Source organism: Glossina fuscipes, unplaced genomic scaffold (assembly GCF_014805625.2).
Source record: "Glossina fuscipes isolate IAEA_lab_2018 unplaced genomic scaffold, Yale_Gfus_2 62, whole genome shotgun sequence".
Lineage (NCBI taxonomy): Eukaryota > Metazoa > Arthropoda > Insecta > Diptera > Glossinidae > Glossina > Glossina fuscipes.
In genome coordinates, this window is record NW_023998434.1 from 725533 (window position 1) to 747651 (window position 22119).

The 22119-nt window shown below is 31.7% G+C and overlaps 1 protein-coding gene across 1 annotated transcript in view; it reads right to left on the reverse strand.

The window, feature by feature from the left end:
* The window catches only part of LOC119638061, a 70297-nt gene that overhangs the window by 14333 nt on the left and 33845 nt on the right, over nucleotides 1-22119 (reverse strand). The window contains exons 2-4 of the mRNA XM_038034656.1: nucleotides 12044-12174; nucleotides 4708-4799; nucleotides 4223-4333 (exon numbers count right to left, since the gene is read on the reverse strand). Coding sequence (XP_037890584.1) covers nucleotides 4223-4333; nucleotides 4708-4799; nucleotides 12044-12125 — 285 coding nt within the window. The 5' untranslated portion in view covers nucleotides 12126-12174. The remainder of the gene's footprint in view (nucleotides 1-4222; nucleotides 4334-4707; nucleotides 4800-12043; nucleotides 12175-22119) is intronic.

The following is a 22119-nucleotide window of genomic DNA, read 5'->3' on the forward strand; positions in this document are numbered from 1 at the left end:
ATATATATATATATATATATATATATATATATGTACATATATATATGTACATATATGTATATATTTATGTATATTTGAATGCATTTATGTATAAACGGGTTTGTGTTTTTATGAACTAGTATGCTAGCATGGTCGAGAGCTATGCAAAAGTGTTCATTAAAATTAATTAAAAATACGTCAAGTTAAGAAAGTGTGAAATTTTTCACTCGTCCTCAAACTAACATGATATATACTGGGTAACATTTTAAATCCACGCACACACACACACACACACACACAAAAACGCAAACGCATTTATACTGACAGCCTTACATACTTTATAAACTGAATTAATGTACAAGTGCTAAACCTTTTGCGAGGGTAAAGATCACTACACTATAAAATTATGCCTGAAGATTATGCTTTAGCCGTAACATTAACTTTAACGCAGACACTTGCCCTTATACAGCTATGTGTTATATAAACTACCAAGCAAAAATAATATCCTCTTATTACTTCAATGACGGTGAATGGGAAATTTTCATAAAATTATTCATTCATGCATTCATTTATTCAGAAAAGTCGAAGAGGGTCGTTTTAACTACGGTGCCACCAACCTTGCATACATATATATATACACAAGCTGCCAACCACCACCACCGTGTATGCGTAAATTACGTTGATTGAAGGTTGGATGTACTCGATTTCTTTACGTAATTCATTCTCAATCTTTGTCAATTTTTAGCCTCCCTTTCTCCGTTTCGGCCTGAGGTTTTTAATAAATTTGCATTTTCAATAAATGTTCAAGTGTCGACTATTGTAAGTTATAAAGTGTGGATATTTTTCCTTCTTTTTTTTCCTTTTTTTTTTTTTTTTTTTTTTTTTAATCGTCCATAAAACGTCACTCAACTTCAACAGTCATATACAGAGAGAGGGTAGTAAATATCAAATGCAAATGAAAAACAGACATGCGGCATATGTACGTAATGACATACACCGTCAATGGAAGTTACGAGAACAAAAGAAATACATTGGACAGAGAAAAAAAAAAAAGAAGAAAGTAATTTCAGTGTGTGTGTGTGCGTGCGTGTGTGTGTGTGTTACGTACGGAGAAAGCACATATATTTCTCGACAGTTTACTAGTTTATCAAGTATGCAATATGCTGATGTGTAAAGCATACGCACACATATATTTCATATATACTGGAATAAAAAAAAAAAATAAAAAAACAATATTCAGTTAAAGTGTCCGACCTCCGGCAGATGGTTTTAATACCAAGTGCAAAAAATTTATTCACGAATTATTATTGTCTAAAAGAAACATTTGTAAAGAAAATGTTTCAATTATCATAAAACAGACCGATTATACACATAATTCATAAAAACCGAACAGATGTATGTAATATTTTCCAATAGATAGTGGATTCCGTATATATCTATCCCGCTACATGACGTTTTCAATAAACGTATCTTAAATATTCGATATATTCTTTTTTATTATTATTCTTATTTTTTTTTTTGTATTTCTTATGAACAACACACACAATGTAACGTCAATATTTACCGTAAAGTTACTTGCTGCAGTATTTTTGAATGCCAGTTTTGTCACTTATTATATAGTTCATAGTACATAGTACTATAGTTTAACATTTAAGTCATACTTTATGGCACAGTTCGATCTGTAGGTAAGGCGTTACATGACAGGGGAACTATAGCTCACGCTTTAATTTAACTATCTACTCATACGTATGTGTATATAATATATATCTCTACATATGTCATATCTATATATAACACATCATTCAATGATTTTTTAGGATGACATAAACAACTTGAGATTTTTCCATCGCTTTAGTAAGCAAAAGTAGCGTCACTAAGAAAACTACTACAACTAGTACACTTTTGGTCAAAATTTCATGGAATTTTGAGAGAATTTATTTGAATATTTGTAAAATCACACACGATCGTGAATAGTTGTATCCTACGAACTTATTGAGTGGCATGTTATATATGTATATATATTTGTATATATATACGTACATATGTATGTGTATGTAAGTATGTATATGAATTACATATATACACATATATAATTATTATTATTATTATAAAGTCTTAAACCATTTGCATCTAAGGCCATCGGCTTTATTGAAAACTCTACCGCACTTGAAGATAAATTATTTTATTTTGATTCCAATATTTTTCTGTTTACTTTTTTCTCAGAAATTTTTATCTTCTAACCTTAAGGAATATGTTAAAGGAAATGAAAAATTTTGTTTCACACAGAAGAACCTGTGGGGAGTTTACGGTTTTCTTTCTTGAACTTTTATATGCTACGAAAGACATAAAGGGTATTATCGGGCATTTTGCATTGATAATATTCAATTACTTTTGCATCAAGTTCGGCTTCTCGTTTGCTATTTGTGCTATATGTGATATCAATCAACACCATGAGGAAGAAGGTAAACCAAATATTATATATGGATAAAAAAAAATTGGATATTGTCGTATAAAGCAAAGTTTAGTTACTATTTTCTTCTTTTTTTTTTTTTTTTTATTACATAATATATGATTATTATTTATTTAAATTGTCTAATTCTTAATACCTAATTTGATTTTTATACTTTCTATATATATGGTGTGTATATCTCTTTGTTTTCTTCCCTTATTCATGTCATTTTTTTCTTTTATTCTCTACTTTCAACGACGACTTGCTTGTTGTCACCGGAGGTTTGTAGAGCTCGTTTGGTTTTTTGTCTCTGCAGATACTGCAGATTACATGTCCAAAGCACTTACTTAATTACTAGTAATCCCATATTTCATCTTTTTCTTGTTCACACAAAAAGTTGTTTATTCATTCCATCATCATTTATAACTTTTCATATAAATTTCATTGTACCGATATGGAGAATTATTATTTTTCTAACATTTTCGAATTTCTGAAATTCTTTCCATGTCCATTAGCTTTTTCAAACATATGGTTTCATGACCGTATTTTACTTTATTTTCATTTTGAACACGAAATTCGAGCGTTCCTTTGCTTTCGAGCTCGAAGATGACATATTGCTTTCGATAGCGGGCAAACAGTCATGAGCTATTGAGCACTATCAACTCAACGAGCGGTCGTTAACTAGCCGATTCGATATCGAATTCGAATATCCTCGATAACAAGAAACGTAAATCGGTTCGCGTTTTTATGCGGTCTGTAGCGATCGCAGAAAGAAAATATTTAAAAACTTCATAAATAACTACAACAACAATAATTTTTCGCAACATATTAAAGAAAATTTACTTTATGCCGTGCATAGCGATTGAAGAATTTATATGAAAGATGTACGAAATAATGAGAAAAAATTGGACAAAAAAAATTTTCGCACAAAATAAATTGCAATACCCAAAAAAAAAAAAAAAAAAAAAAAAAACTCGCACGAAGAATTATATGGAAAGACATCGCAGGAAAACAGATTCAAATCTATATCGAATCAGAGTTTTCAATGCAGCTCGACGATGCCATAGCTTGCCCAAGTTGTATTCAACAGAGAAATCGGTTTTGCTTTGCATTTTAATTCTCGGAATTTTTCATCACTTTTATTTACCCGTTTTCTTTAAAGAGAATTTACTTCAGTTTGATTGTGTTGTTGTTTTTTTCTTGTGCTTTTTTAGAAGATTAAACCAAAAAAAAAGTAAAATAAAAGGAAAACGTTCTGCTTTACATTGTTTGCATACACATTTTCAGTTTTATAAAAACGTGTGAATTTTTGTTCGCCTATATGTGTCTATGTAAATGTACTTCGACTATGTCATCTGGCGTGCAAAAAAAAAAAAAAAAAATCATAAAGACCTACTATATGGAGCAGCTGCATACCAACACTTTGCGAGCTTCGTCACCTAGATTTGAAAGAACTCTTCACAATGTGTATTTGTAGAGGCCACGCGCGCGTGTTCATGATTTATTCGCTTATCAGGAGTTACAAGAATATTCACTCTTACACTATGTAAAACAACACAAGCCGTACTTATTTGTTGTTGTTGTTGATGATTTTAATAGAGTTTCTCTCTCCTGTTTTCGTTGTATCAGCTAAAACTAACAATCTTTCGTTTGGAATACATTACAAACTCATACACAATCGTATGTACGTATGTACGCATTTTCATATAGTGATTGTCTTAACGCGAAAGGGTTTCTTTTTTTCTTTTTTTTTTAATTTTTTTTTTTTTTTTTTTGCTACTTTATACGACTTACATCAACATTTATTCCAGACACGGGAAACACTAGAGTTGGCGGTGACTCTTTCGGCACATAGCGATAAAATTCCTCTGTTCCAAAATACCAACGTACAGAATATAAAGCTGCCTGATAAGAAAAAAGAAAAATACGATTTTTGTTTTTTTTTTGTGTTTTTTTTTTTTTTTCTTTTTGCTTTGTGAAGAAAGGGAGTAAGTGAAAACATTAGTTTTCAAAAGAATTTCATTTGCAATTAATTTAATTAAGTATTTTTGAGATGAAGCTAACATTCTTCTACCGTATCTTCCTCTGCTATACGTTTTTAACCTTATGTCTGAAACTGGGCTGTTAAAGAACTTTCTTCAGTTGTGTTGTTTTTTTTCGCTTTCATTCTCCCTTTCTCGCTTATTAAGAGATATGAAAAGGAAATAATTTCTTCATGTGTTCGTTTTTTTTTTTTTGCTTTACTAAGTCATTTAGACAATAACAGTTTAACAACCTACCTGTTCGAGGTCATACTGACAGGATAACGTTGCTGCATTACCCATAATGACAGCTTCTGGCACAAATATTTTCAGATCCTTAAGGCAATCAGCTGCAAAAAAAAAAAGAAGAAAAAGAAAAAAGTAGAACGAAGCGTCAAACTATCATTCATGATAAAGCTAAAAAACTGACAGAGTAACAGAAATTAAATTAAAAATGAATTTTATATTAATATTACATTTTCTGAACAAATGAAACACATGCGAATGATGTATAAATCTGGCCGGACTACATAAGTAAGCTTAACATAGAAAACGAATATTGAAAAAAATTTAATTTTATTTCTAATTTATTTGCTATCATAAGCGAATAGATCGAAAATTAAATACTTTATGATTTTTTGGCAATGATGACCACTTTCGCTGAAAAACATAGTCCACGAGTTCAAAAACACAGCAAGTCCAGCAAATTTCTCTTCTACTTTCAATGTTAGGCGTGATTCTATTTATTCTGAAATCAATTCATTGTTTTTGTTTAGTAGCATTCTAGGCTTTTAATTTAAATCGTCTTTTTACAGCGTACGGAACCTGATAATTTCATCTTGCAAACCAATGTAGGCCTATGAAACATGGGAAGTCTTAGCTTCACCATTGAATTTTAGCTTAGAAGCATTATTCTTTTAAGACCGAACATTAAATGTACGCCACTTTAATAAGACTTTTGCTAGTTAGCGTAGGTGGGTAGCAGTAAGAATAACTGCTGGAGACTGGATTGCATTGCAATCTCGTTCTCCAGCCAGAGAACGATAGGTATTTAAAATGGCATTCGCTCTCATTGCAGAGGCGCTTGGAAGGAATTGGTTGGATAGTGACTTCCGGATCAATGAGTAACTCTCCCTCACTCGATGTGTCGTCCAGCACACGTGTCTTCACGACAGAGACCAACGTTGAGCTCTCCCTCGATAAGGATATTTGCTTGCCCTCAACTTAATAGCATCTAAACTGAATTTAATATCGATGCACTTTTTTGTTTATGTTATAAACAAGTCAGTTCATGTGTTTATGTGAAAAATATCAATGTGTTCTTAACATGGGTGTCGATAGTATGCCATGTTCGCTGCTTCGGTGAATACTTTGCTCCTCTTGCGCGTCTTTCGCAATGCTTCAAATAGGGGAGATTTTCTGAAAGTTTTCGTATGCCTCCTCGAATCGGTTAAAAGCTTGAATAGATCGAAATTAGTAATGAATGCTTAAAGTAGACGCCATCCGCAATGATGTGCCATCAACTAATTCCAGTCTGCTTGCGTCATTTTCTCCACGCATGACGTATATATCTTTTTACTTCCATTTTATGTCGGCATAAAATTGAGCTTTGAACGGACGCGGGTAAAAAAGCATATCACTAAGGAATTTTGCTTTAAAATAGAAATTATTTTGTTAAATAATTCCTTTAAATTACTTTGAAACTTAGTAGCTCTTGATCTTTAAATGTAAAAAGCAGGCAAAAATATGCTATATATATATATATATATATTACCACCTAAAAGTAGGCAAATTTCGCTTGAACGCATTTCAAGTTTAATTATTTATAAATCATTCGCGATTTCATAAGAAGACGAGAGTTGTAACTTATTACAGAGCCACCCCAAGCTTTTCATGTAAATAAATTATTAATTAATTGTTCAATATGATTTGTTTATTGTCTTTCAATTGTGTATGTATACAAAAAATTTATTGTAAAATTAAAAGCTATTTACTTATTAAATAGAAATTATTTACGTAAGATAATAATGATAAGTAGTCAAACATAGGTCAATCAAATATTTGTTCAAATATTATTAAAATGATTTTATTCCGTCGAATTTTCTCTACTTGCCCTGAACTTATGTTAAAATTTAAGATATACATCCTCCTCTTCTTTTATTTGCTTTATTTAATTTTCATCCAGTTGTACTTGTAATTAATTGTACGCATGTGTTAGTTTACAATTTTTGCTCATATTTATTTTACTGCAATTTGGTTCTCCTTTCTTTCTTGTTTTTTTTTTTTTTTTTTTTTTTTTGCGTACTTTTAATTCATCTCGGTAAATACCAATTTTTACCGGCACTCAAGCATATATACCTTCGCAAAATATTATTAATAATTATAATAACATCAAAAAAAAAAAAAAAAAATAATAAATAAATAAATAAATATAAAAGGAAGGAATTGAATTATCCCTCTTTCCCTTAACATTTTATATATGTAAACTGATGACCTGATCGCTTCGTCTTGCCGGCGGCCGATGCTATATTAAAGGGAAATAATTAAAATAATCAGCATAAAATTTTTATATTTAACACCCGAGCACCTCGCTCGAACATGCATTTACTTTAATATGCATAATAATATGTCATTTTTTGCGTATATCTGGCGGCTATCGTTGTTATTGGTCTTGTTTTTACTGAAGATGACAACGGTGACTATGATGATGATGATGATGATGATAATGATGATGATAATGGTGATGATGATGATCATGATGATGATGATAACGGTGTTGCAAATGCTCTCTACCGTGTAACGAGTCTGTGTGTAATAATTGAATTTTCAATTAAACAATGTTCATCAGAAAGAATTGTAGTAGTAATATAAATGTTATTAAGCCCCTGCGCTCAGATGTAGATGTAGGCCATATCCAGGCAAACAAACAATCAACCAAGCAAGCAACTAACTAACCAACCAGCCAACCAGCCGGACCGTCCAGCAAGTCAACCAAACTGACTCGCTGCCTATTCGCCTGGTTGTCTTGATTTTATTTCGCCCTCTTTGTTGGCAGTTAATTCAGTGAGTTGCAAGTATTTATGCCATGCATGCATACCATGCATGGTGATGGCAATGCTGGCGGTTTGAGGTGTTCGTTCAATTGTCATAAATTAACATTTCATTTTTAATACTTTATTTTTGATGTCACGCTTTCCCCAGTCAGTAATTAAGACTTTTTTTTCGCCTTTTCTCTCTCTCCCTCTCTCTCTCTCTCACTCAACCATTTACTTTTAATTTTTTCCATTCCATTGTAATATGCATGAAATAAAATGACATGATATCGATTCGCAAGACCACGCGATGCGTACGCATTTAAATTCCTATATCCTTTCGTTTTTTTTGCACTTGCAGGTCCTAGCGATTTCGTTGAAGCGTAAAATATCTATTAAATATAAGCATATGCAAGCGTAAGGTATAAGAAGACAACAAAAAAAAAAAAAAAAAAAAAATCGTTTAATTTCCCATTAAAATGCTTTGTTTTTATCATTGTTCTCTCTCTCTCTGTATATGTACAAGAAACTTAAATAGTTTACGAAGGAACAAAAAATTGCATTTAATTTATAATTATCAGCAATTTGGTTTTCATCTTCCTTTTCGCTGTCTGAATGGTTTTATCAAGCAATTTACTATAATTTTATGCCTATAATTTTTTTTTTTATTTTAATTGTCAAATGGATGCTTATAAACACGCATTACTGGTTTGAATAAGTGTTACATGTATGGCAATCTTATTGTTGATCATATGTCATGCTTATATTCGCATATTCACGTACATTCGCATAAATGTACGATGGGCTTCCTTTCCTGTCAATTGAATATAATGATGTGTCAACTGCAGGCAAATAGCTATTACTAGCAAATGGGCGCATCATACGCATTAAATCTTTCACTACTAATGATTTCATGGGAATGTATGCAATTGTCCTTACTCTCGATAAAACACAGACAGATTTGTTTACTTGTTTTCATATGTCACAAATTATCAGCTGTAAATGTCATTTAGCCATAACCGTCATTGCATCTGAGTTTGTCATAATTGTTAAAAATATTTTATTTATTTCCTCTTAAATTTTATTCACATATTTTTATTTATTTATCTTTTCATTTTTTTTTTTTTTTTTTTTTTTTTTAATGAAATTTGTTAATATACTCATTTTCATATTCATAGTTCAATACAATCTATAGTCACATATGCCTTTATTGACATAATTGGTGGCTTAAGTGGCTTTTATATTTAATCCACTTTTTACGCTCATAATACTTTTTGATATATTTAAATATTTTCCACAGACCAAAGTATTATTTATTTATTTATTCATTTTTTTTTTTAAGTGATTAGTCATAAAATGAGCAAAAATTTGAAAAAGTTGTAAAATCAAACCAAGTTGGAGAGTTATAGACCACATCAATTATGCTTACGGTCATTCTCTTTCTCAACTTCTTACCCTTTTGCAGGGCTCCTTGCTTTGTTTATAGGCGACATCCCCTATTGATTGATCATATCGAAAAAAAAAAGTGAGCAGAAAAAGTTAACCACAGGCATTACATAGACTAGTACGCGTACGGACAGCCGTACTTAAATCGATTGAGAATCTGAAATGTTGTTCAAGAATACATCTTCGTTATGAAGTCTTTAAAGCTTTCTGCTGAGTGTCGCAAGTGTGTTGATAAAATCAATATCCGCGCAATCTGCGATGATGGGTATAAAAAGTCCTCCTCTTAAAATATAAAACTTGGATTATATGAACGATAATAAAAGCTTCATTCATATTGTCGGGAGAGAGCCCCTTAACCACGGACCTTAAATCTTTTGCTCGTACAAACTTAAATTTCCATATGTGTATAATTTTTTATGCAATTTGTATATGTACAAGGTAGCCTGGAAACAGAGAACCTGATTCATATCATTTAAGGAAATCCTCTTCTTAAAGAGCTAAAGAGATACATATGTGTACCTTGCATTCGAACGACAAAATATGAGGCGTATGTATACATATACAGTAAAGCAAATAACTTTTTTGTTTTCCTATATATATATAGATGGCTAACTTTTATCGTTGCTGTTTGCATATATGCTTTGACAAAGGAAGGAATGATGTTTGTGTAACAAAACCTAATCAGAGATAGTTAATTTTTTAAGCTTTTTATGAATTTGCTGCAGTAATGGAAAGCAATGTATGCTAGTATTTTAATAACGAATGATGTATATGTGTGCATTGTGTTCAGTTAACTAAGGCTAATATGTTTCAAAGGTATTTGCTTAGTGGGTAAGAGAACCTGAAGAGAAAAAGGGAAATAAGGACGTGCATTAATTTTGTAATACGGTTTGTGTCATCCCTTCCTGCCGCTCATCCGTGCTTACGTATATATCTCCGTATCTATAGTATTTTCTCTAGACGAAAGTTTGGATTTTTAAAATTTTGAACAAAAAAAAGTAAACAGAGTAAATTCGACAGTAATTTGAATATGTTGCTTGACAAGCAAATCGTGCGATCAAAAGATTTTTCATTCAATAATAAGAAAAGTGTATATGGATGTAAATTCACTATTCGTTACAGCGAGTCGATAATCGATGGCTATCGCATTTACTCAAAATCGATTAGTTATAAATAATCCTCAGTAATTGTTTGGATTCCTCCATGTGAATTTGATTCGCACATAAATCTCAATAAAATTCGGAGTTGATTTAGTTACTTCTTCTCACAGTTTCTCTTCAACTAAATACGAAAGTAAAACAAAGATATCCGTTATGTAAACTCTTCCTTAGAATACCTTACGCGAGGCTAAATGACATAAACAATACATCAAATTCAACTTGGCTCTCTCTTAGTTGATTGCTATAGAAAACTTAAATACGTTAAATGCGCTTTTGAATAAATTCTATCGCATACAGTGCGCCCATCCAAAGGTACATCATAACTTGTAATAACATTAAAGCTTATTTCAAAAAAGTAGTTTACCTGGAGAAAGTGAAATACCCATTATTCGGTCGATTCGACCGCAATTATTAGAACGAATCGTAAATGACTTCCGTTGTTGGGTAGATAAAACCTGTTGTTCGTATTTATCCACCATATGTCATCGAAACAAACGACTTTCCGTTTTCACTACATAGATGAGGATTCATTTAGTCAGCCTTCTGTTAACTGTTTTATGTGGTACATGTTACATTCAACGGTTTTTCCTAACCTTTGAAATGTCAAAAAGTTCATATTCGACATGTAATGTTTTGGTAACTTAAACAAAGCAATAGCGCTGCGGTGACAGGTGAAGAAATGTGCAGCTTATACGGTAAAGGACTTGTAACTGATCGGATAGTTAGAAATTGGAGACACGATTTGAAAAAAATAACCGTGACTCTTCCCACTGTGATGACAACCTTTTCAAGGGAATATTGGAGCAAAATCCACGTCAATCAACAAAAGCTATAGCAAAAAAGTTGAATGCCTTACAATCAACTGTTAATCGCCACCTGGAGAAATTAGGTAAAATCATCGAGTATGCATACCTCACAATCTCACTGAACGGAATGAAGAAAATCGCATATCAATCACTACAAGTCGGCTCTCGCGGTTAAAGATCGAGGCTTTTTTAAATAGGATTATAGCTGGCGATGAAAAATGGGTTACCTATGATGGTACATCCGCAAAAGGTAATGGCTTGATAAATATGAACTATCCTTACCAGTCCGAAAACAAGCATCGGTAGTAAAAAGATTTTAATGTGTGTATGGTGGGATTGTCGAGCTCATGAAATCAAATTTAAGGATTACTTCGGATAGATACGTCCAGCAGTTGTAAAGAGTGCAAAACTAACTCCACGAAAAGCATCCTGCACTCGTCAATTGCAAAAACATCATTCTTTTACTCGACAATGCGCGACCACCATTCAGCGAGGATGACTCAACACGCAATTCTTGAGCTTGGATGGTCTGTTTTACCATACCTATCTTACACCCCGGACTTAGCCCCCACACATTATCACTTTTCTGCACTTTACAGAGCTTTTTGAGTGAAACTTTTTCAATTCCGAAAAGTCAGTCACACTGTCGAGAACTTATTCCAGCCCAAAGCAACCACATTTTAAAAGAAAGAAATTGATAAACTGCCAAGAAGATGGGAGAAGGTCATGCACTATAGTGATGAATACGTAATAAATTGTAATAATTTTCTTATTCAATGGAAGCATAATAAATGTCTGATAAAAAAAACGGAAAGTCCTTATGACTCAACCTAATATATTGTTTGCCCAAGTCGGGATTATCGTTAACAATCAATAGAAAATTATTTGCATAATCTAAAAATATCTCTTCTAAGTTAGTCTTGTAATTGTTACATTTAGTGGGATCAATGGCAGGACTAGAGGACTGGGGATTTTCTATGCTTATCTTTCAGTAACTTATTAAAAAAAAAGAGAGCTTTACAATTTTTCATCAAAGTTTACGCACGCAACAAAATTAAATATACAACGCGGCGAAAAGTAGGCAATAATATATAAAAAAATATATTAAAATAAAAATCAATTGATAAGAGATAAACGTAGTTAAACTTACCGCTTAAACTGATTTCCATGATAATGAACCATACACCTGCCAAATAATTGAACCACTGATAGAATTTTCGACGATCAATCATTTTGTTGGTTTGTTGTGGGTAGGAGAACCGTACAGCTTAAAGATGTAATCTGAAAAGATTAAAAAATATAAAACAATCACATGAGATTTATTTTATTATTGAGTTAAAAATAAAAACGCCTCAGAAGATTGGCAAATGTTTGTTTTGTTAAATTTTAATTAAAATATTTTTGTGGAAAATTTTGCTACTATTAAATGCTTGAAAAAAAAAAAAAAAATTTTTTTTTCATAAATCAAAAAAATAAAAGACATAACAATGAAGTTGTGGATGATGGTTGTTTTCTTAACCTAAAAATAATTGTCACTCTCAACCGAACCACATTCTGGACGATATATTATCAATATTTGTAATTGCAGTTCTATAACCATTCTTCTCTTTATTCGTACATGCACACACTGCGCAGGAAATGTTTAAATATTTCCTTTTGTTTTACTGTTTAATTTTCAACTTTTCATAGACATTTAACCTAAATTTGTATTTGCCTGTCAACACTATATAAGGAAGGCTTGTGGTAACAGATGTGAATTTATTTTCTATTGTTCTTCATAGACCATTATACGCGGCTGGATGTAGAAAGCGCGATGTTAAAGCGCGAGAGATTTATATTAAATAAGTAAATCTGTGAAAAATACAGTTTGAATATTTGCGAATGTTTTCGTAGTGATTTTTAAAGCGAAATGAAATATAATTTCTTGCACTAGACTTTCTTTCTTCTTAATGTTACGCTCAATTTTTCAATTAGTTAAATTAAATCTTTTTATCCTTTAAGGGGAAACGAAAAAGTTATGGTTATTTTTTTCATTCACCAATTGCTGCTGCTTACAAAGTAAAACGTTATTTATTATTTTGCCTTTTTTACAGTTAAAAAAACAAAATAAAAAAAAAATAAAAAAGAAAGTATTTTTCACACATGAGTGCACTGCTGAGCGTATGAGTACCAACAACAAAATTGCACACAACCAGGCGTATACGCAAAAACAAAAAAAAATTCCAATTAAATTGTAACGCTGTCCACTGATTTATTAACAGACGTAATTTATTGCATAAAAAAAAAAAAACGCAAAAATAAAAAAAAATCGTAAGACTGGAAAGAGCAGCAACGCAATCTCGCGCAACAAACTTAAAAGCTATAACCTTTAGATTTAACAATTAATTAATGAAATTTTATTTTAAGCTGTGATAAAATTTAAAAAGGAATTTTAATTTACTTCCATTTCGTTGTCACATTGTCAATCATAGACAATGAAGTCAATAGCTTTTATATATAAGGATAGTAGACATTCTTGCTGTAGTGTCGTCATTGGTTCGTTTGTAAACAATATTTCATCCATACACGGGAACATGAAATCGATCTAGTCTCCTTTTCTTTCTCTTTCTCTCTTTCTCTCTTTCCCTCTCTCTCTCTCTCTCTCTCTCTTTCTCTGTCTCTATGTGCAATATAAACATTTCAGTCATATGTGCTGTACATGTTTTATTTCATAATTCGTTATAATACACATATACACAATTAACATGTGTAGCAGATATCTATGCTTTACTGGTATAGAGATGCAAGTCATTTATATGAAATGCGAGTACACGTATTTTTATATGTTTATTTCCACAGCCATGGACAACAAAATGGCACATACTTCAAACTGTAAAAAAAGTAATAAGAAAGATTTAAAAAAAGATTCATAAAAAAATACTGAAAATTTATGAAATTGTACAACACTCGTGATATAAATGTGTATTAATGCATGCAAAACCCAGGCCCACTGCAGATAAACCCACCGTTTATCTTAACGATCGATTCAGAATCACTTCCCAAACGCTATTGAACGCGATTGTGATCGGACCACCTTTCCGACCACATCGTATATAACAATTTATTTTGAAAAGGCATTATATGATATATAGAATGGCATGTAGTGGTTGTGTCCCACTATAGTGGGTTCATTTGTATTTATTTTAAAATGCAAACAAGTAAGAATGTTATACTCCGTGAGAGATGAATCTCGGATACCCACTGCTATGCGTTTCGCTTTCTGCTCTCCAAATTTGAAATCGATATCTTAATCTTTGCAAGACTGCCAACAATGACGACCGCACAGACGGAAAGAATTGGCTTAATCAATTTAGAATTTCACGCTGATCAAGGACATATATACTTTATAGGGTCTCTCTGAAACTTCCTTTTGGATGGATTTATATAAACTATGAAAAAAACAAAAAATCTTTCAGTGATGGGTTTAACAAGGGAAAAAATTGATATGAGGAATGAAAAAAATAGGACAACAAAAGCGACAGTCTAACGGCAAAATATCTGATGAAATATTTTGCGCATAGAATCTCTAAACAATGTTGCCCCGAGTAAAAATTAAATTCTTTTAGAGTGTGATTAAAAGATGTTTATTAGATTTTTGTTTTTAAAAATATGCTCTATTTATATATATATATATATATATATGTTTCCATGCCTGTACATGTTGACTTGTTTCCTTTTTAATTATCTGCATGTTTGATGTTTTCTTAATTGGGTAACTATATCACTTCAAGCGTTTGCTCATTTATCGGCTATTGTTAAAAAATATACTGCAAATCTGTCTGAATATGACATCCTGTCTGTGTAGTTGGCTATCGGCCACTACAACAAATGGATTAGTGCATTCTTTTCGTCATTCCGTTTATAACATTTCAAGGTAAGCTACATAAATTTTTGCATTTAATGAATATTACAAGTATTATACAGTTATTATTAGTGTTAAATTAAGGGCATACTTTTATTATAACCCATTGTTGATTGACGCTGATATATTGTAGTACTTTTCTAAAGCAAAATATCCAAGATATGCGACAGTGGATGCAGTACAAAATTTTTCGTCGAGTTGCTTAGCTTTGAAGAATTGTACGAAATCAATAAATTATCATATTATTCTTAGGTTTCCGCATTCGTTTAGTTCTAAGCGCTCTGTTTTCTTCTTTCAAGAGGAGGTGAACGTCACTTTAAAGTTCAATTATTCGAATGTAAGGTTAAAGGCATTATAAGGTTAGTAAGCAAACATTATCGGGCTATAATCCTTGGTTAGATGGCAGACTTTGTTAATGTCAGTGCATTACCTCAAGCAGTGATATTTGCCAGCAAGTCTGATTTTTCCTCTTCTTTCTTTTCTCTTTTACTGCTCTACCTATTCTCACCCCCCACCCCTCTACGGAGAAGCTTTACTAACCACCAATGGGTCTATACGTATAGCGGACATCGTAGAATCTTTACTAAACATCAATGTGACCACATCTATAGCGAATATCGTTTAAGTGATTGTTCGTAAAAGAAAACAAAAGAAAAGCGGAAAGGGTATAAAAGAATGCCGCACATCTATCAAAAAGTTTAAATGGTCCTGTATATCGATTCGTTTGACTTCTTATATTAATATAATACACAATTCTTTGTTAATATTTTTTTATTTTTTTTTTTCTTAAAAACTGCCAACCATCTGTTGACCTGTCTGATGTAATAGTTTTTTAATGCATGCTTTATACCTGATTGACATCCGGAAAATCACCAATCACCCGCATTTATTATTCTGATTTATTTTAATTATCATTTTCATCAATTATATTAAAATCAGTTTTTGCATTAGATTTATTTTCAATTTTTGTTTTATATTCACATCATTATTTCTGATATATAAAGCTATCTATCGTTCTAACATGAAGTTATTTAACGGAATATTTTATCAGCATAATATAATTGAAGTTTGCTTCTATTACACATTTACTTTTACTGTTTAAATGTCACGACATAACATGTTAGTTTATTTAAATAATTTTGAGAGTAAATTAAACAACAAAAATTAAAATGTAAATCGTAGATAAAATACAAGAGAAATTGTTCAAAAAACATTTTATTCATTATATTCGATGATATCATGTCTGCGAAAATGAAAAATATTGTGCAGTTTATTGTCGATATGAAATTGGGAGTAAAAATTCAGAGCCATATCAGCAGTGCTTCCCTCCTTCGAAAAACGGTAGTGGAATTTTAGTTTCGGAGAAGTATCATAGAGTATTTGGCAAATCATGGACTGATCGAGCAAAAAATCGTCCGGGAAAGCAAATGAGGGAAAATGTTTGTGAAAGGGCATTTTTATCGCGTTGCGTCTGCAAACTAATGGAGAAAAATATTAATAAATTTTTTTGCGGTAAAAAGTCAAATCTGGAGTTTATATGAAAGAAAATGAGCTTAGGGATATTCGGATCCGACTTCGCGACTCCTAGAACCATCATGGGCTAAAGAAGATCATTAGGTAAGGCAGGGTAGAGATTAGCCTGGGGCTGAAAATGTGTTCGTACGTTAGGCTGGGTTTCATCCGTCCGTCTGTTCGTGTCAGGGCGCTATTCTTTTCTAAGGAATTCTCTGAGGAGTGTCAGTGAGACAAAATTTAGAATTTCACCACATCTTCCGAACTAGGTAGCTCAGCTAAAGCACGTACGACAGTCTCAACAGCGTTTGACCTTCCTTAAGCGACTCTGAACAATGGACAGCTAAGCTAACTCAAAAAATATTCATTAATTTTTCCATTTGAATTTTTTGCAATATTGTTTTAATCGTAACATTTTGCATTATTAAACGATTAAAAATTGAGCCTTTTCTTTAAAACACTTGCACCCGATGTGATTCTCCAGATATAGTAATGTGGGTTTAATAATTTGTTTTACATTCAAATTTGAGCCACTTACAGTTTGAGAGTCGTCTCGGCGACCCTTGAAGTGAATATATCTCCCGAGAATGTCTGCGGGTGTTCCATTTTTTAATATTTTTCAAAAGCGATTTTGTTTTTTAAATGCTTGACCTGTTGGATTACTATTTTTCCACTACCTTATCTTTCACCCAAAGGAATTTCTAATAAGGATACGAATAGATTAATATTCGTAACAGAAAATTAAAAAAACAGTTTTTGACAAAAAAAACATTAACTATATAATCTTCTAAACTAGAGCGATAATTTCAAGTTATCCCCATCCGTACGTACTTCGTTTCGATGCATGCCTTTTTGAATGCAATGTCAATATCTATATACATATATATGCATGCAATTGTCGGTATTCCATAACGCATTAAAACTACATTAATCACATGACATATTCAACCTGTGATATTATGTTAATATCACAGATTTAATAAAAAAAAAAAGAAGAAAAAAATGTTTAAATGGAAGGGAACAAAATAAAGACACAGTTTAGAAATGAATTTATGATGAAAAAAAGATGAAAGGAAACCAAACTTACATAAAAATGCAATTCAAAAGAATTGAGGTCATTAAGGGGTAACCCCTTAAGCTATCGTTCATACATTTTTCACATCGACATCCACGCATACAAACACATGCACGACCGCGTACAACCATATTATATACAATCTAGAAATCTAAAGTTTTTTAGCAAATATTTAAACTGAAAAGAAAACCTATGAATTGTAAAAGTGACAAATAGTTAACTCTGTGCTTAGATATTAATCTAAAAGAGAATTTTATGCACTGCAAACGCAATTACAAAATGATAGCGATTTAAAATAAAATGTACATACATAAAAGCAATTCGTTGAGTAATTGAAGTTCAACCGTATGCTTTGTTGAGAAGCAGAGCAAATATGAGAGCGTCAATGAAAAGAAAGAACTATGCTTTAAGTCAAAAATCCATAGATATTACTAAAGAATTCCTCCACATTATATCCAATCAATAAGCTGTATATATACATATATATATATCTTTACATACGCACGTACCTATTAGTTCAAGCAAGTACTATAAAAAGATAAATGTATATATAATATAAATGTATATAAGTACTGGAATTGTTCCCCGGCCTGGTTAACAGAAGAGATTTTATGGCCTTAACAGTTGAAGCTTTCAGATTAACATTTTTTCCGCACATTTTTCTGCTGGGGACTTTTTTTGAAAAGGGCGAGGATTGGAAAGGAGTTAAGATTCATCGATACCTACATCCGCTAGGCGTCTAAATTGTTAATTAATTAATTGACTGATAGCAAGTAGTAGCAAAGCTTATCCGGATAGTTAAAAAATCTTATAGTCGTAAAATAAACAAGAAGAAGATTATTTACGTCCGAGCAAAAATCTTTGATAAACAAACAAATTAATCTATTCAAGCGTCCTGTTCGCTTCTCAACCAGTCTCTGTGAATATTTCCACAGGTACTACCCTACGGCGCCTAGGGTAAGTTACATTTTTTGTAAGCGTTTCATGGCCATTTAACGAATTTTGAAAGGTCCTCACTTGCTAACGAAGAATAGTTAACCATGATATTTTTGTAGCATACGGAGTTTAGAATAAAAAAAATATTTAAAAAAAATATGTACCTTAAGGGTAAATGTCAACCTTCAATGCAAAACCTATTTGCAGCTTCAGTTTTTCTATCTCACGTTCAAATCTTATCTTTTAGGACATATGGGATCGGAGGTTAGGTTTCTTTTTCTCTTCTTTCTCTTAGCATGGGCGTCAAAGACTCTCCGGGGCAAACTTCCGCTTCGGCCTGGCAGACGGAAGGGTAATTTTGGGACCTTTTTAGTAGTGTAGTGACTAGGAGAATTCGCGGGGACCGGTGTTTGCTCGGTGGGTAATAGCATTGAAATCGCTTGCTTGGGCTATATAGAAAGACGGAAGCTTTAAATGCGTTCACAGTTTTTTAAAATAGGGAACAAGTCGGTAGAACCTATCTTCCTTTCCATATAATCACCTAATATACCCAACGACATTTATAAATTCTACTCGTAGGCCAATTAGTTCATGACGAGAAGCATTGTCTGAAAACAATTTCTAGCTTATAATTTTTTAATATTCATAGCATATATATATGTTTACTTGATTAGTGATTGGTATTCAAAATTCGAACCTTACTGTAAATGTAAAATTCTTAATTGTTTATTTTTGGAGCCGCACTTTACCAAATACAAAAACTCCGACAAGAGACAAGTATAGCCCATATATTTATATATGTATTTATATATATATATATATATATATATATGCACATATAGAATGGATGCACATGTGAGAATGGATCTTTTTTATGAACTTCGATTTGCATATGTGTGTACCGGATGCGTATTTGTGTGCATGCTGTTCCAATCTACCTTGTGCGTAAGTGTTTCAACGTAAAAAAAATTTATATTATTCAGCTTTTTTTTTTTTTTGTGTTGTTTTTGTTTTGTTTATCTCAGTATTTTCACATTATTTTGGCTTTTCATATTCATGTTGATTGCTTTGGTGCGGAATTGTGGTAACAATGGCAGCTGCAACGGCACCGTTGAAAATATTTAAGATCAACGATTTTTTTTCTTTTCTTTTTTTTTTTTTTGTATTTTTTGCATTTCCCCAGAAATGTACTCTTAAAGTTATTCTAGCATAAATACAGACAATCATATATCTCTATATATATAAATATGAGCACCTATATGCCCACGAGAATATGTATGTGGCTATGTATAACATACAGTTACACATATATGCATTTATGTGATATAAATATATGGTACACACATACATATATACATATATGTACTGACTGCACAGCGACTTTATTTAAAATTCTTCCAGAGCACATGTTTGAGTTGCTGCATAACTTTAACTTGTTATCTGTTTCGCCATAAACTAGAAGTCATATATTAAGTTTGTTTAGCAACTTAAAAGCCAATAAAGCTTAAGGCTTAAACATCATAAAAAAATCTATTCTAGTTATATATACATATATATAGTTTAGTACAGTATATATATACTTAGTTATGTATATATATAGTCATGTATACAGTACCCTAATTGAATTGCAAATTTCCTATCGTTATATCTCGCTAAAGTTCAATCACTTTTTCTTAGAATAATCTTCCGTTTCTTTAACCCTAATCGTGCCATGTGTTTTTATAACGAATCATATCACGACGTGAATTTCACTTACTTATAAAAATCATGGGAATAATTAAAATATCATTGGCTTTGTTTATCATTTTATTTATGTATAAACATAGTAAGATATTATACGCAATTTTTTTGTGATTTCGCGTTGTATAAAAATAACCATCAAAAAGTAAGAAAAAAATTTATATATGATACGTGTAGATGGTCACGACTTAGCTGTTAGAAATTTTGTCGTTGTATAGGAGTCCATATAGGAGGGAAATCCTTGCTGACCAGGCAACTGCGGGTCACATCGTGGCGTAATAGTATACAGTTTATGAAAAAATTTCATTTTGATATCATCACTAACTCTGATTTTACTTTTTCATCTTAGGCTTTTTTCAAGTGTTGTTATATAAAAACTAAAAAAAAAAAATTATTTTTGAAATAATCAAGAAATTGATTAAATATTGGAGCTGAAAGACAATTCATGGCCCGATTACGGTTAAAACGAAGTATGATTGAGAATCTCTTCTGTGCTTTTCCTTCGCCGTACTAACCGAATGCTTCTCATACATTGTTAAATTTCTTTCATCATATGCTTGAGTAGCAAGCAACTCATTTTTTGGTATGTTCTTAAAAACAAAAAAAAAAAAAAAAAACGCTATTAGTTAGTTGTTGTCATAGTTGCTATTTTGAGAGTTTATATGATAGAAACTTTAATAAAACAACTGACTACATACTACACCAAGAAACTCAGGAGCAATATTCATTTTGGTTAAAACAACGCAAAGAAAAACAATAACAAAATTTTGTGAAAATCAAACACTACATGATGCCAATATATTAATTTCATCATTCCTTTTGTAATGCAACGGTTTCACTACTCTTGTTGTCCGTCCATACGTCCCTTCGCCTAAGACTTACTGCTGATGTACTCTACTTGCTAGAAATTGATATGAAAAACTAAAAGCTCATACATGTATGTTTGACAAGCTGCAGCTGAAAGAGTAAAACAGTTCCAATAAATATTGAAATACAACGCACTGACACTTGGGCGTAATAAGGATTTTGAATGTTTAATAGAAGCATCTGAGAATCTGATCGGAAATTGCGATCGGCTCGTTGCTATGTCTTACAAAACCAACTAATACAAAAAAATAAAACTGTTTCGGTTGGTTAGCCTTTTGGCGAGCATAGTTTCTATATTTGTTTCACCTTCATTTTTGTAGAGCCCGAAGCAACTAAAAGCAATGAGTGCGGTCGTTTCCATTTTGCATATTAAAGTGAAAACAAAATTTATTAACAAATATTTCTTTGAAACAGAAAAATATGATATGAACACAACGGCAAAGCAAAGAAGAAAGAAACGTTTTTTTTTTTTTATCCTTTTTCCTTATTCTGATTTTTTATCATTTTTATTTTAATTTTTTTTTTTTTTTTTTTTTTTTTTTTGTATTACTCTCCTCAACTTGAAGTAAGAATAAAGGGTATGATGAAAGGTGAAAATTGTATATGCGTCCGTATGTCTTTTTGGCGACAAAGAACTTTATAATTTTATCGATCGATCCGACCCAGCCAACCGCATTTACCAGTCATGTGCACGCAAACTGCAATAAGTTTACGCTAACATAACATGAACCGTGGTTACAGCACTTGCAACAACATAAGTTAATAAGTTGTACGATTAAATGGGCACAAACTACTCGTCGGGCAGATATATGATTATGTTTGTATTATATGCACTTTAAGAAGCTCGTGAAGCATCAAACTTTTTATCAATTTCCTTAAATTCGTTTTGCTCCCAATTGTGAAAATCGGAGAATACAAAATATGGAAAATGATAACCAGTCACGTATGTATTCTTAAATAAATTCGTTATAAATTTAATATAATACATGTGACGCGCCCTGAAACGTCGGCAAAATTGACAAAAAAAAAGTCTAAAACATTAAGATGCACCTGGATACTGCTTTGCACAAAGTTTATGTTTACAACAAAAAAGAAAAAATTTTTTTCTACACGATCTTTGTTCTCGCATACGAATAAAAAACCGAAAAAATAATATTCGGAAAATTTTGTCTTGTGTGTACTACGTAATGAGCTT